This window comes from Xyrauchen texanus, chromosome 6, assembly GCF_025860055.1.
Source record: "Xyrauchen texanus isolate HMW12.3.18 chromosome 6, RBS_HiC_50CHRs, whole genome shotgun sequence".
Taxonomy (NCBI): Eukaryota; Metazoa; Chordata; class Actinopteri; order Cypriniformes; family Catostomidae; genus Xyrauchen; species Xyrauchen texanus.
Genome location: NC_068281.1, coordinates 45150079 through 45164382, shown reverse-complemented (window position 1 = coordinate 45164382; position 14304 = coordinate 45150079). Strand labels below are relative to the sequence as shown.

The 14304-nt window shown below is 36.9% G+C and overlaps 2 protein-coding genes across 3 annotated transcripts in view; both read left to right on the top strand.

Annotated features, from left to right (window-relative positions):
- Positions 1 to 14304, top strand: part of LOC127645739 (zinc finger protein 721-like) — a 402751-nt gene that overhangs the window by 314985 nt on the left and 73462 nt on the right. The gene's annotated exons all lie outside the window — the stretch shown is intronic.
- On the top strand, positions 1717 to 7599 carry LOC127644923 (uncharacterized). Of its 2 annotated transcripts, none has more exons than XR_007970744.1 (3): positions 1717 to 2001; positions 3430 to 3500; positions 3945 to 4077. XR_007970744.1 is itself a non-coding variant. In XM_052128379.1 (3 exons), the coding sequence occupies exon 3, from the start codon at positions 6662 to 6664 to the stop codon at positions 7583 to 7585; it is 924 nt and encodes a 307-aa protein (XP_051984339.1). In that variant the 5' UTR covers positions 1717 to 2001; positions 3430 to 3500; positions 6658 to 6661; the 3' UTR covers positions 7586 to 7599. The 2 variants fall into 2 exon arrangements, 1 of the variants encoding a protein (XP_051984339.1); XM_052128379.1 differs by lacking the exon at positions 3945 to 4077 and adding an exon at positions 6658 to 7599.

The window sequence follows — 14304 nt, the reverse complement described above, 5'->3', positions numbered from 1 at the left end:
TTAATTTACTCATTCCTGGATCAAACCCCACACTCAGAAACGTGTACATGTAAACAAAAATGTGTACTGTTGTGATGCCAACTGATCATCGCTTTACTGATTTTTATTTCAAGAAAACCACAAAGTCCACCAATAAATGATGAAGTAACGTGTTTACAGGGGTGCATTTACTCACAAAAGTTCCTCTACTGCCACAATTGGATTTTTTGTTTGTTGTAGAGTTATCCTCATTTGTAAATAGTTATTTGTTTAAATGTTGCTATATTTTCTAGTTTACAAAGATGTCAGTTTTAACACACACACACTCTCACAGGTAAGTATCATTATAATATAAAATTCACAGCAATCAGTCCTTCTATACATTACACTAATGGAAGTACATTAACTTTGTCGTACGTTGACTGAACCACAATAAATGTTACTCCAAACCTGGAATAATATAATTTGCCAGAGTACCAGATTTATTTATTAGCCAACAAACATCCGGGTCAATTTTGAACAAATGTTGAAGTATTTTAAATATTACTTAAATCACAATACAGTTCTGGGTTTTAATGGCATGTGACATATGACTACAGAATGTTGCATATGAATAAAAAATTGTAAAATAGCGAAACTTCATGGTTGAGGGTTTTTCTATGATGAGTTTATCTCTTATTTTTGCTATTGTGTGGACATAGTATCACTTCTTTTACATTCGTCATCAGTGTTTACACTCAAATCTGGACACAGACCCTTCAATTCAGAATAAAATGACAGAGAGCTCAGTCAGATGTTTTATCACTTTGATTTATTTAATAACCACAGCTTGATGTTACTTGTTCTTTTAAGAAAGTTCACTTTCACAAAGATCTTCAGTCACTTAACGCGGTATCGAGCTGCAGGAAATGACTGCAAAATGTAATTTACTTTTACACATCTAAAGCACAAATAGTGTGTCAGTACAGCGTTTGTTTGTGCATGTGTGTAGTTAGTAAAGTGTTTGTATGGTGTGATGTTCCGATACAGCCATTACACACAACTAGATACTTAACAAATACTTGTAAAACAACCCTTCTTATTGGTCTTCATGGAAAAACTATAGTGATTACAACAGACATGATATGTTTAAACAGTCTAGCTGTCAAAACTGTTGATGTTTACTGAAATGCCATGAATTTCAAAATATGACTTTAGTATTTTAAAAACTGAATAAACTATTATAAAATAATGCAATAGAAGAACGATGTAAAATTAACAGTGTTAGTTCAAGAGTATTTTCTGAAAGTTAAAAGACTGACACAGCCCTATCAATACACATAAGGGTTTACTATAGGTCATTCAAACGTTAAATCTCTCACAGTATCCATTTGTTTCTTTAGACCGGTCAAACAATACAACCATTTGCAGAAACATGTCCCGACATAATTATAATAACAAACCTTTGTATTAAAGATATCGTCAGAATTCTTTAAAAACATTATTGCGTTTTAGTCAAATAAAATCCAATAGCTTTCCTGACTCACATATACTAGTTAACTTTACTCCGTTATATAAAATACATACTTCTTACTAGTTGTTTTGAGTTACAGTCAATTGCATGGTGAAAAAAACTATTTACTTATTGTTTTGAGTGAATATAACTTTGTTGAAGTTATCTTAACTTGCTTAGAGCGACTATTTGGAACTCAACCTACACTGTAAATTCCAATAGTTGTCATAACTTGCATAAATGAGTTAGCTGTAGTCGGTTATGAATAATTACAAAGTAACGGTTAATTGCATGGTGAAATAAGCTATTTACTTATTGTTTTGATTGAATATAACTTTGTTGAAGTTATCTTAACTTGCTTAGAGCGACTATTTGGAACTCAACCGAAGAACAAGCAGGGCTGGGTGTGAGCATGCTCAGTAGAAGTCACCAACGGTTAGTCTCGTGCTCAAGACCACAGTGGTGCCTGTCGGACTGTGCTGACGCATTTGCTGAAAAGTTAATGATTTCATCGCTTGTCGAATAATAAGGTAAGTTTTCAAACGAATTAGGTTAATATTTGTGTGTGAATTTGTGTTTCTGTCCGCTGCCTCCACATTAGCTTTTGTTAAACATTCACAAACCTTTATTGTTTTACATAGTGTAGCCTAAGGCAGGCCTAACTTACTTTTTTTCCTTGTAACAATTTTAAATTGTGATGTGTGTGTGATATGTGATCCCTTTTAACCAAAGACACATTTCTAACACTGGTTGATAGATAATAAAGTTGTTTTTTTTTGTTTTGTTTTTATTTGAAAGGGCAGAGCACTTGTTCGGGCATATTTTAGGCGGCATTTTGAAAAATTGCCACGTTTGAAAATCTATTTTAACTGAAAGTAGAAATACTCACATTGTTAATGTAGTAGCTATACAGTTAATTTTAGTTTTCCCCGAGTTGATAATGTATTTTGGTCGAATGTTGGGTATTAACAACACAGACATATCCGAGTAACAAATTAATGTTGGCCTATCGATTACATTTGCTGCATCCGTCCTTCCAGAAAAACGCGGAGATTATTGGTGATTGTTGCGGACAAAAAACCTTGAATATGCGGGCTATTTATGCAGTTTTATGCGATAAAATTGTGGGAACTAGCAAAAATTTCGTCACCTCAGAACGTTCCCATGGCAACAGGTGAAAGGATGAAGGTGAAGAGGAGACTGCTTTTGTGGAACAAACGCAACATTTTTCAACTTTCTGCTAAGATATATGTGACTTTTTTGCAACGAAAATGTGGGGATTATGAAATCATGCAAGCTCTGCATATTTTGCGCGGAAATCTTTAATTTATGCGTCGTATTTGAAAAAAAAATGCGGACTTTGGCTGATAGCCTAATGCTTTGAATCATGCGATCGCTAATCGCGTTTTTCTGGATGGACTGGGGCTTTTTGTAAGCTAGGCTACACAGTTTGCAGCCATATTTGTCGGACGATTAAGAGAACATAAGTAACTTTACTACTAGTTTCTGTTTAATCTATTGCAAACTTGTGTGTAAAATAGATGAAAGAAACGTTGTGGTTTATGTATGAAACGTCTGAATTATACTTTCTTCTTTCCTCTAAAAATTATCATCTCGTAGCACAGGTTCAGATTTATCTTGTGACTCTTGCAAAAGTCTTGAAGATCAAATAATTTAAATAAAATGCTGCTAATGCACTGATTTATCAGAATGTACTTTAAACGTTTTTTTAGTATAAAGCTAGTCACAAACCAACACTTTCTTTCCAACAAGTACTATTATTTCTTTAAGTAAATGTGGTTGCTAATATTGCTGTAATTAATACTTTTTATATTTATATTGGAAAACAAGCAATTTTCTGTAATGCTTTTAAAGTATACACATGTGTCTTTAATCTACAAATCACATGACTGTAAGTGGAGCTTTCTTTTAACTAAGACATTCTTTGTCCTTTACAGAAGTGCTTGTGACAACTGCCTTGAGGGCTCTTCACAGCTGCTTTGTCAGTGCGGGCTGGAGTACACTGGAGGTAAGAAGTAGACAACATTTTGGAGGATATTATATAATATATATATATATATATATATATATATATATATATATATACTCTGTGGTACCACCTAAACAGAGGTGGTACCACAGAGAGTGGAGCCATACCGTACCATGCAGTGGAAAAACATCAATATAGTCAAACCATGGGTCACAGGAGGGGCGGGATGTTGATCAGCCTGCAAATCTTCCTTCCTTGTCAATGACACAGCCTATCAAACAACCGAAACCAACATCTGCACCCTGTGTGTTCAATGCTACTTTAAAGTCACCTAGTCCGTGCTTGTAAAATATCTACCGCGACTTGTAGCGTCATCTCAAGTTTTTAACCGAGTGAAGTCTGTGCGATTGAACACATGCACATAAGACGACCGAAGACTTACAACTTACACCTAAAATTTCCACTTACAATAATTTCTTGCAGATGCAGTGGACCTGTAAGCAGTGTATTTTTTCTACAGACAAAAGAGGACAGTTGTTGAAACACTATCGCCTAAAACATGGAGGCTTTACTCGGCAACAACCAATACCATGTCTTCATCACGATTGCTTATGCACTTTCAAATCTTTTAATGCACTCAAAGTGCACTTATCTGTTTGGCACTGTCAATCAGACATTGGACAAGCAAGTAAACCCACAGCTGTATTTCACTGCCAATTATGTGAATACATAGAGCCCTGCACGGAAGCAGATTTTTTCACACACTTGCGCAGCCATTTAAAACTTAAGCAGAGAGTTCTGTGTCCATACTGAAGGGTGTGAGTTTTACAGCAATGTGTATTCAACATTTAATGCACACAAAAGTAGGGTACACAGAGGGAGTGCTACAACACATTTTAAAACTGGAATAATATCAAACATTGAACATCAAGATCAGTTGACTGAAGTGGAGAAAGATGTTTCCTCACAGGATGACATGGAGTGTGAGTATGAAGAGTCTGTATGTGACATAAAGGACTTGGAAAGTCAGCTTGAACGTAACCTTGCTTCTCTGTTTTTGAAAATGCAAACAATCCTGCATACATCAGAAAGTGCTACACAAGAAATTATTCAGCAGATCAATCAGATCCACTTACTTTCACAGCCATTACTTCAAAGTAAAGTCCAGGAGATTATCAGTCAGCATTGTGGTGATGTGGATAATTCCATAGTTAGTGACGTTGTAAATGCAGTTTCACAAACGAATGTCCTGCTGAAATTCACTTCTACAGGAGGATCCTTGTCAACAGCTAGCAGGAGAGCATCTTATATACAGCAAGAATTTCCTCTCGTTATGCCAGTTGAGTTTCGATCTTGACAGAGATAGTTCTGTTGTATATGTCCCCATACTGAAAATGTTGCAGGCTTTGTTAAGCAATAAGGATGTTTTGGATAAGGCTGCATGTAGAATGTGGTGCTTCACCGGAAGGATACCACTCATTCAGAGATGGCTCTCGTTTTAAAGAAAATGTTCTTTTGAATGTGGAAGAATTTAGGATCGCTCTTGGGTTATATATAGATGATTTTGAGGTTGCTGAATCCACTGGGAACATCCAAGAAAAAACACAAACTATGTGCAGTATATTGGGTACTTGCTAATCTTGACTCCAAATATCGATCAGCTCTTCACTCTATACAACTTGCACTTTTATGTAAGGTCAAGACTGTGAAAGAACATGGCTATGCAGATGTTCTTCGTCCTCTCATCCAGGATCTTGTCACTCTTGAGGAACATGGTGTGTATGTTGAACAGCTAGCAGAAAGTGTTAAAGGCACTGTATTGTATGTAGCAGCGGACAACTTGGGGGCTCACAGTTTGGCAGGATTCCATGAGAGTTTTGCAGCAGATCTCTTTTGTCGGTTTTATATGTGTAAACAAGATGACGTGCAGGATAAGGAGGTCAGATCAGGTCTACACCAGCCAAGGACAAGAGAGGACCATGACCGACATGTGCAAGAGGTTATACATGACCAAACTACGGCCAGGCGTCATGGCGTAAAAAGAGGGTGTCCACTGAATGGAAACTTGAAACACTTTCATGTGGTGGATGGTTTTCCACCTGACATTCTGCATGACTTTTTAGAGGGTATAGTACCAGCAGAGATGTCTCTTTGTCTTCATGATTTGATGGTCAAGAAGCATGTTTCTTTGGACTCATTGAATAAGGCTATTAAACAGTTTCCTTTCACATTCTCAGATAAAGCTGACCAACCACAGATCATTCCAAAGACCTTCATTTCTAAGGGATCCATTGGGGGCAACGGCCATGAAAACTGGGCTCTCCTAAGGATGCTTCCATTGATGATAGGCCATAATATCCCCGAAGGAGACCCATCATGGGAGATACTGATGCTTCTAAAAGATATACTAGAAATAGTAATGTCATCGCACTTTACTGAAGAGTTAATACACTTTCTGGTTTGCAAAATCTCAGAACATAGAGAGTTACTGCAGCAAACTTTTCCGACCTACAAACTTCGGTCCAAAGCATCATTTTATTGAACATTACCCTCAAATGATAAAAACCTTTGGCCCACTAGTTGATGTGTGGACAATGCGTTTTGAAGGGAAGCACAAAATTTTCAAACAGGTTGTGCATGACACTCGTAATTTCAAGAATGTAGCACACACCTTGGCCGTAAGACACCAGAAGATGATGGCCTTCCATTTGGATTCTGCGTCATTCTTTAAGCCTTCTGTGGAAATTGATAAAGTGAGGTCAGCTATGATTACATCTTTCCCTGAAAATGTTCAGCACTCACTACATCAGCGAAACGGCAATCAAAGTACAGTGCTGGTTGCATCTTCTGCTTGTGTTCACGGTGTAAAGTACAGTGCAGATATGATCATTTCAGTTGGATGTTGCTCGGGTCTCCCAGAGTTCCAGCAAATTACGCATATTGTTGTTATCAACACAGAAATCCTGCTAGTCAGCAGGCTTTTGACCTCATGGTATGTTGAACATTTACGTGCTTATGAGTTGTGGTGCAGTGGGGGAGGGTCTCTCACAGTCACCCAGCTTTCCGAACTGAATGATGTTTTTCCCTTATCTTCCTATAGAGTGAAAGGCAATGTGTATGTGACACTAAAGCGTTACATTATATGCTGAATGACATTAAGTGGAATGGGTACTAAAGTGATCTTCTCTCTGTCTAGGACCATGGGAAGCTATAAACTAAGAATCATCAAAAATGAAGAGGACATACTCAAAGTGTCACTGGATGGAAAACCAGAAACGATTGAAGAGCTGAAGATAAAAATTAAAGATAAATGCAAGCTGCAGGATGACTTTAATCTTATGTATGAAGACCCTGACTTTGGTTATTCCCTCTGCAACCTTAATGACATAGAAGACTTGCCAGCTACAAAAGCAACTGTGAAGGTCATTCCATTTGTGACACTGACACTGGTACCTGCTTCCACCTCCACCATTTCTGATGTCTCAAATGTCTCAGATGATACAGAGATTCTGTCAACATACAGCTCATCGTCATCAGCAAGACAAGAGCAATGGCCAGAGTTTTTCGACATGCCAAACTTCTCAGTTGACGTGGAATTCAGATTGAGACAGGCTAATCTTCTGTTTTTAAAAGACCAAACTTACCTGAATGTACCAAGACACATGAAGCATGGTATTTTGGAGAAGCTTGCTGAAGCAATCTACAAATTTGATGCTTATCCAAATGAAGATAGATGCCATTCTGTAGCATTGGCGCTCATAAGAAAACATCCCTGCCTGACGGAACCAGGCTCGCCAGATGGGTGTTCTGGCTGGAAGAATAGCTTGACATACAAAATGGGGAACTATCGCACTAAACTGAGAAAAGCTGGGTGTGCAGAGATTGCTATAAATCGGGGGAAAAAAGGTGCCCCGGAAATGGCATCAAAAGGCCTCAAAAGACCAAAAAGGTTTGAGGTCAATTACTTACCAGACCTCCCTGAGGGGCAGAATGAAGATGGACTAGAGGCTGAAAGAAAGCTCCTGGTTGAAGAAATGAAAAAGCGGAATCCCAGTGGAACTGTCATTGCATCTAAGATGGACCAGACCTTCCCACTGCTGGAGACGGGAGATTGTGGAGGCTGAACTTCCAGTGAAAACCCTGAAGGAGCTGGCCAGCCCTTTTTACAGAAAGACAAGTACGTACTGATATTTATGTTTTTTTCTTTTTCTTTTTCATGACATAGTGTGTATTTAGGTTTTAGGACTGGTAACCAAAGGTTTTCCAAAATTTCCAAACTGGCTCAAGCCAGTCTACTCACTCACATTTCTTTCCTGTGTCTTGTAGGTGTTTGCTGAGTTCAACAGGATAGCTGCGACTAACTTGAATAGTGACTTTTTTGGTGCTATTGACCGCTACACACCACGCTTTCTTGCAATTTTCAAGTCCAAGAAAGGAAGTGTTGGAGAGAAACTGGCTGAAATTGTGCAACAAATTGATTCAAGGGTCAGTCTACTATAGACTTATTAAGTTTTTGCTGTGGATTAGATTAAATAACTACTCCAATTGGCAACTGTTCTCTGCACTGTTAAGCATACATGGTGGCACCTTTTTCATATACACTTTTAAAAATGTGTTTTTGTATTGTAACTTTTGAATGTTGCATAATCTTCAACTTTATTTGTTCTATCCACTTCTAGAAACCAGATGTGACAGCAGTGCGTACCCTTGTTCTCCAAGGCATCTCTGTTCTGCTTGGTGATGACTCCAGTACATTCTACAGCACCTGCTTTGTAAGTTCTCACATCTTAAAGGAGCACATACTGTATATCACTGTGATTTCAGAACAAAGATGGGCTGCATGCTGTGACAGTTCAGTGTATACCAGCAGGGTGATGCTACCAGCCTAGCTCCTGTGAAATTATAGAAATACAACTTTTGCATATTTAAGATTCAGACGAGATAAAAACAACAACACAACAACCCACTTGTCATGCTGCAATTGTGGGTTTTGCACAAGAGGTAGAACATTTCTCTCCCTCACATACACTAGCTGTAACAGCAATAACATCTGAATAAGTTGTATATCAGGACAGACATCAGAGCTTAATTTTATTCATGTTATTAAGCTGGGTGTAAAGTGAAAACTTAAATAAAAATAGGCTGGAGGGAAGTGTTGGCAGGACAGACGACTTGATGACAATTGATAATGTCCATCAACATTTACCTGTTGTAATGTTGTTTTTCTTTGGTTGTATACAGGATTCTGACAGTAATGAGGCCTGGGCTCAGGTATCTGTAGGCTTGCTGACTGTCATCAGTGAAGATGCGCCCCTCTCTCCAAATCATCTCCATCTTGACCCGTTGTCTACTGCCATCATTCTGGAAGGAGGTATTGTAATGGACAATCTCGAGAACCTACCTCAAGCACTTTGCCTCTTGTTTGGAGAGGCAAAGTGTAGCATATGCGCTACACTTGGACTACCCAAAACCAATGAAAAACACGTTTGGTTTTATTCAACGAGTGATGCTTGGCCTGGGAGAGAACAAACTCCCCCCCAAACTTCAAAGTCTTAAAAATCTCCTGTTGAGTTAGAATGGTAAAATTCAAGAGTGACATTTGGCATACAATCTCATTTGTTTATGAAAGTGGGTCCAGTTGCTTTTAATTGTTAAAGGAACACGCCGACTTTTTGGGACTTTAGCTTATTCACCGTATCCCCCAGAGTTAGATAAGTCCATAGATACCATTTTCATCTCTGTGCGTCCCGTAACTCTGTCTGATGCACACACCGCTAGCCTAGCTTAGCACAAAGACTGGAAGTAAATGGCTTCAGCTAGCATACTGCTCCCAATAAATCACAACATAACGCCAACATTTTCCAATTTAAATGTTGTGATTTGTATAGTCAAATCACAATTTGTATTGGGAGCAGCATGCTAGCGGAAGCCATTTACTTAGTCTTTGTGCTAAGCTAGGCTAGCAGTTGATCGGTCAGACAGAGTTACGTGACTATGGAGATGAAAAGGGTATGTATGGACTTTTCTAACTCTGGGAGATACGGTGAATAAGCTAAAGTCCCAAAAGTCGACGTGTTCCTTAAACTAAATTAAGGCACTCCTTTCATATTGTTTTATATCAGCCACTGGGTTCATCAGCAAGTTACATTTAGAGGCTGCAGTTCATTCATACACGTGTGAGATCTGTTGGCATTGTTATTACCCTGTCATTTTTGTACACTAACTGGATGTCACTTGTCCTTGTCAGCAGTTCATTCTTTGCCAAGTTTGTTCTTTAAACTTTATTGTTATTACAAAAGCAAAGCAGTTGTTCAGGATTGTTAAATAAAAGGTCAGAGTTGGAATAGTTTTTCCACAAAAGAAAGTTTTATGTACTGTATTTTATTGGAAGATTATTGAAGAACAATTTTGGTACCGATGTATATGTGCAGATAGGCAAACACTCTGTCCAACAGAGTCTGTTGTTCACACCCCTGGGTGTTGCTTTCACTCTGCCATAAAATATAAAAATAAAAAAAATCTTCAAAAGTACAGTGTAATAAGTGTGTCTGGTTTTGTGAGAAGACATATTCTGGGGTTGGCGCTAATACCTTGACATTGATCAGTTTAGTCTGAATTTTGTCTTCAAGTGGTACTGATAGTATAGTAATGACTAACATTTTAATCTCTTCAAAACCAATTAGTATCTCTATCAGCTATCTAAAGTACAGATTTGACTGTTTTCCCAGTAAACATCTCTGTACCGGATACACTCATAAAATCAAGTATATTTCTCAAAAATTCATACTCCTATAAATAATACGGTTAAAAAAAATTCAATTACTTATCGGCCAAGTCAAGAAGTCAAAATCCGAAATCCTGCTCAAAATTTGATTGATTTGAAATAACAAGGTTTATCTGTACCAATAAGATGATAAAATATAATCAGAATAAATGTCAAGGTAATGCATACTTTATACCAGATTCAAAAGGTTTTAGTACTTTGATTTTAACATTGGAAAATAAATACCAATGGTTAAGTTTCAAAGAATAAACCTGTTTCAAGTATAATGTGGTTGTGTGTTAAATATTCCTATTTTATGATACTTCCTGGTACATTTATGTGACACATAGTGAGTTTGCAGAACAGAGTTCACATATAGGTGAGCATTTGGTGTTTGAGATTGTTATTCTGAATAATAACAATCTCAATGTCAATTGATTACTGTAAATTGAAAAAGGTAAAATGAATGTATGAAGTGCTTAATTTACAAAAGTAAGAGTTACTATCAAATACGCTCTTCAAGTAACTAAAAACAAGAAATTCTAAGTTGCAAGAATTATCACATTAGTTAGCCCAACTTAAATAATTGTGTTTAGAGTACACACAAAGCAAAGTTCACATGGTATTACTTAGTTGTTTGAAATAGTAATTCTGTGTAGTCTATACTAAGTCAGGAGTACATCTTAAGTAAATTGTCAAGTACACTGCACACATTTTTTTTAGTAACTTAAACTCAAGACTACGTTTACTATACTAAACAAGGATTTGTTACTACAACACGCAATACCTATTCCACTGTACTTAGTTTTTTAAGTGCAATCGGTTTGCATGCTTTTTTCAAGTAAGCTGAACTAATTGGATTTTACAGTGTAAACCTGTTTGCTAAAATACTGTATTGCCTAGTGAATGTGGATTTAATTTGCAGCACACCCTTTACACATCGTTTTAGAAAGACACTTTTCATGTCTTTAATAAATTTAAGAATCTTTGTGCTAAAGATACATCTAAATTAGCATTTAAATGTGTTACTGCAATTTAGTAACATAACCGTGTTCGTTAAACTAATGTTAAACGTAATCTTTCGTAACACCATTTATTCCTTATCTTTAAAAGTGAAAATCTGAATGAGTTTGCTTCACAACCAATATCCACTGATTTGGAAACATTGTTAAAATGTAAGATATTTGTTGTTAGAGCTACAGCTAAAAAAATATATATATTATTGTGTTTTAGCGAAATAAAAGTGTTTGCTAAACTAATGCCAAACATTCGCTTGGAAAAAATATCATTTTAAAAGAGTAATGCACTTGTTAAACACCGCTGCCGTCTACGCACACAAACGTGTCTCATCTGTGACACTTGCACACAAAATACACTAGACAGTCTGTTTTAAATGGGTTGTGTTTTCAAATCTGAAGACCACATGTAATGTAATGAGTTTTTTACTATGGCTTAAAATAAAATATTTTTAGATTGACTACCGAATAATACACGTGTATAAACCTCGTATTACCTAATGAAACGGTTTAACCCCTTACAGAAGTAAACAAACATATGGTTTGAAAGTGAAAACAACACACCGTTCAGCCTGCTTTTTACAACGAAAAGAAGAAATAGTTATATCATTTGTAGCTGTTTGATATTGGCATACTTCTGTCGCTCTGTTCTTTTATGTTGATACGATGTTGCTTGTTGGTTGCATAGTTCTGAGCATTGTACTTTTTAAGTTTAATTCTATCATTTTCAGTCACATATCGAGAACTTGCACTTCGTTTGGCATTCTCTCTCTATAACGCTTCAGATTCAATTCAATGGTCTCATGTCTCCATTGCTTTTATAACCGCCTTTGTCTCTCATGTTTAAGACGTGTTGTTAAACGTACATTGCATTTGTCAAATCTTTTGCAAGTGTAACAGTTATGTTATTTCATTAGGCCTACTTGTCAATGCCAGAAGATAAATCGCACAACCACTCAGACTATTTCACAAAGACAGTTTACTTTATTAAACATCAGATTAATAAGTCCAGGCTGCAATACAAATACTGCGATGCAGCACACGTTATAAAAACACAACAGCCAACTCAAGATCCACTCAATTCATTCACAGTTTTACCCCAATTCACCGCACCCCCATAGGACGCAACACCCTCCCCATCCCCTATCCCCTATCCCCTATCCCCTGACCCCTTTCCCCTTTCCCAATATAGTGCCCGCACTGTGGACAGAGAGACAGACAATACATCCATACAATGTTACATAGAATAATTTAAAACACTTCCCTTGTCCTGGGTCGGCAAGACCCCTCCCAAATCTACTTCAATCAATGTCTCTTCCACACAATCCTGGATGGTATTATTGGCATCCATATGTTCCAACACTTCATTAAAATCCGAAATGGCATCTTCCACAACGTTTACCAGCATTGGTTGTTCTATGGCATCATTCACACCGTTAAAATCCGAAATGACTTGTGCCACAACGTTTAGCGTCATGGGTTGTACTATGTCAACATTTTCTGAAGCCTCAGGGAAATCAAAAGGTGATACTGCATTATCGCCATTATCTGGAGTTATGTCAGATTGACTGACAGAGTTCCAGTTTCTCACAAACTCTGTGTTATCGAAGATAGCTGTGGAATCTTCGGTAATTTGCAAACTGTTGTTGTACAGATCTATATAATAAATGAAAACAGAGCATATGTATTAGCGAATGATTACCATTTTTATTTATAACATTTGTTATTGTAAAATTAATAGGGTACTTACCAGATGAAACGTTTAACAATGAATCTAATTCAGGCGCCGGTGTTTGTTCGTTTCCCCGTTCTCCTGACAATCTCGTAGGTTTTTTTGTTTTACCAAAATGATCTGTTGTACTGGATCCTTCGGCCAGTTCACTACAAGTGTTTCGAGACTTCCTCGGAGCACGACACACAGACTTGTCACACCTCCGTGCACTGAGAGACAATGAACGCTTCGGTGGGGGTGTCACAAAACACGTTTGTGTCACAAGATCTAATAAACTTGCGTTTGAAATATCTGCAGACACAGAAAATAAATGTTAGTTTTTACCAATAATGCGTGAGTGCTATATAACACACAGATAATGTATATTTACCATTCAGAGCCGTTCTGTTGACGATTTTTTTTCTGATCCGATGTATTGTTAATTAATGGTTCACTCACTGATAATAATAATAATAAAAAAAAGAAATATATTCGTATAATATCTAAACACATCTAGCATGTAAATACATAAAAAAATCTTTACTTAAACTTACATAGCTGATCAATCCGGCTGCTCTCTCATAGCCAATCTTGCATTTGCTCATTTTCCCCATTAGTAATCAACAGTTCACACAAGTATGAGCACAATCATCAGAATGTATTATTTTGGTACACATCAATTTTAAATGTATACCACTCATTGATTTAAGTAAATTGCTCTATTGTTTGAGTTTATATTGGATGTGCATTTTTTATGTCACTTGTTATGACTGTAGGTAAATATAGATGTGACAAATCTGCAGCAGACGAATGCTCGTGAAGAAACGCACCCATGGATATTTACACAGAAAAATACACTTCCCTTAGACTAGACAACAATTGATCTAATTTTGCTTTTTCCATATATTTAACGAATGCAAGGCTTTCTGTCTTGGATTTAACTCACTAGTTGTTTTTAATCATACTATTATTGATTATTTTTATTTATTTTAGTAGACAGTTGCGCGTGAAGAAAGGACGCATTAATTTACAATATTAATATGTTTAGTTAACATCTCTTTTAGAATTGAATAATGCAACATTGGGACGTTTGATAGTTTAATCTGTGCCTAAATCATTTAAAAGGACTGTCCAGACTAAACAAAATCCCTGACACTTCGAAATCTTGGCGCGTCTTCACCCCCCCGCCACAAAACTTTTGTCGATCGTCGTCTTAAAGTCTGGATCATAAAATTGGAAAAATGCAATACAACACGTGTTAAAGTTACAATTTATAATGCATACTATTTCAACGGCAATATTGTGTTTGCCAATCTGAACATTTGGTTTAAAATACGTTTTAGTCTCTGGTAA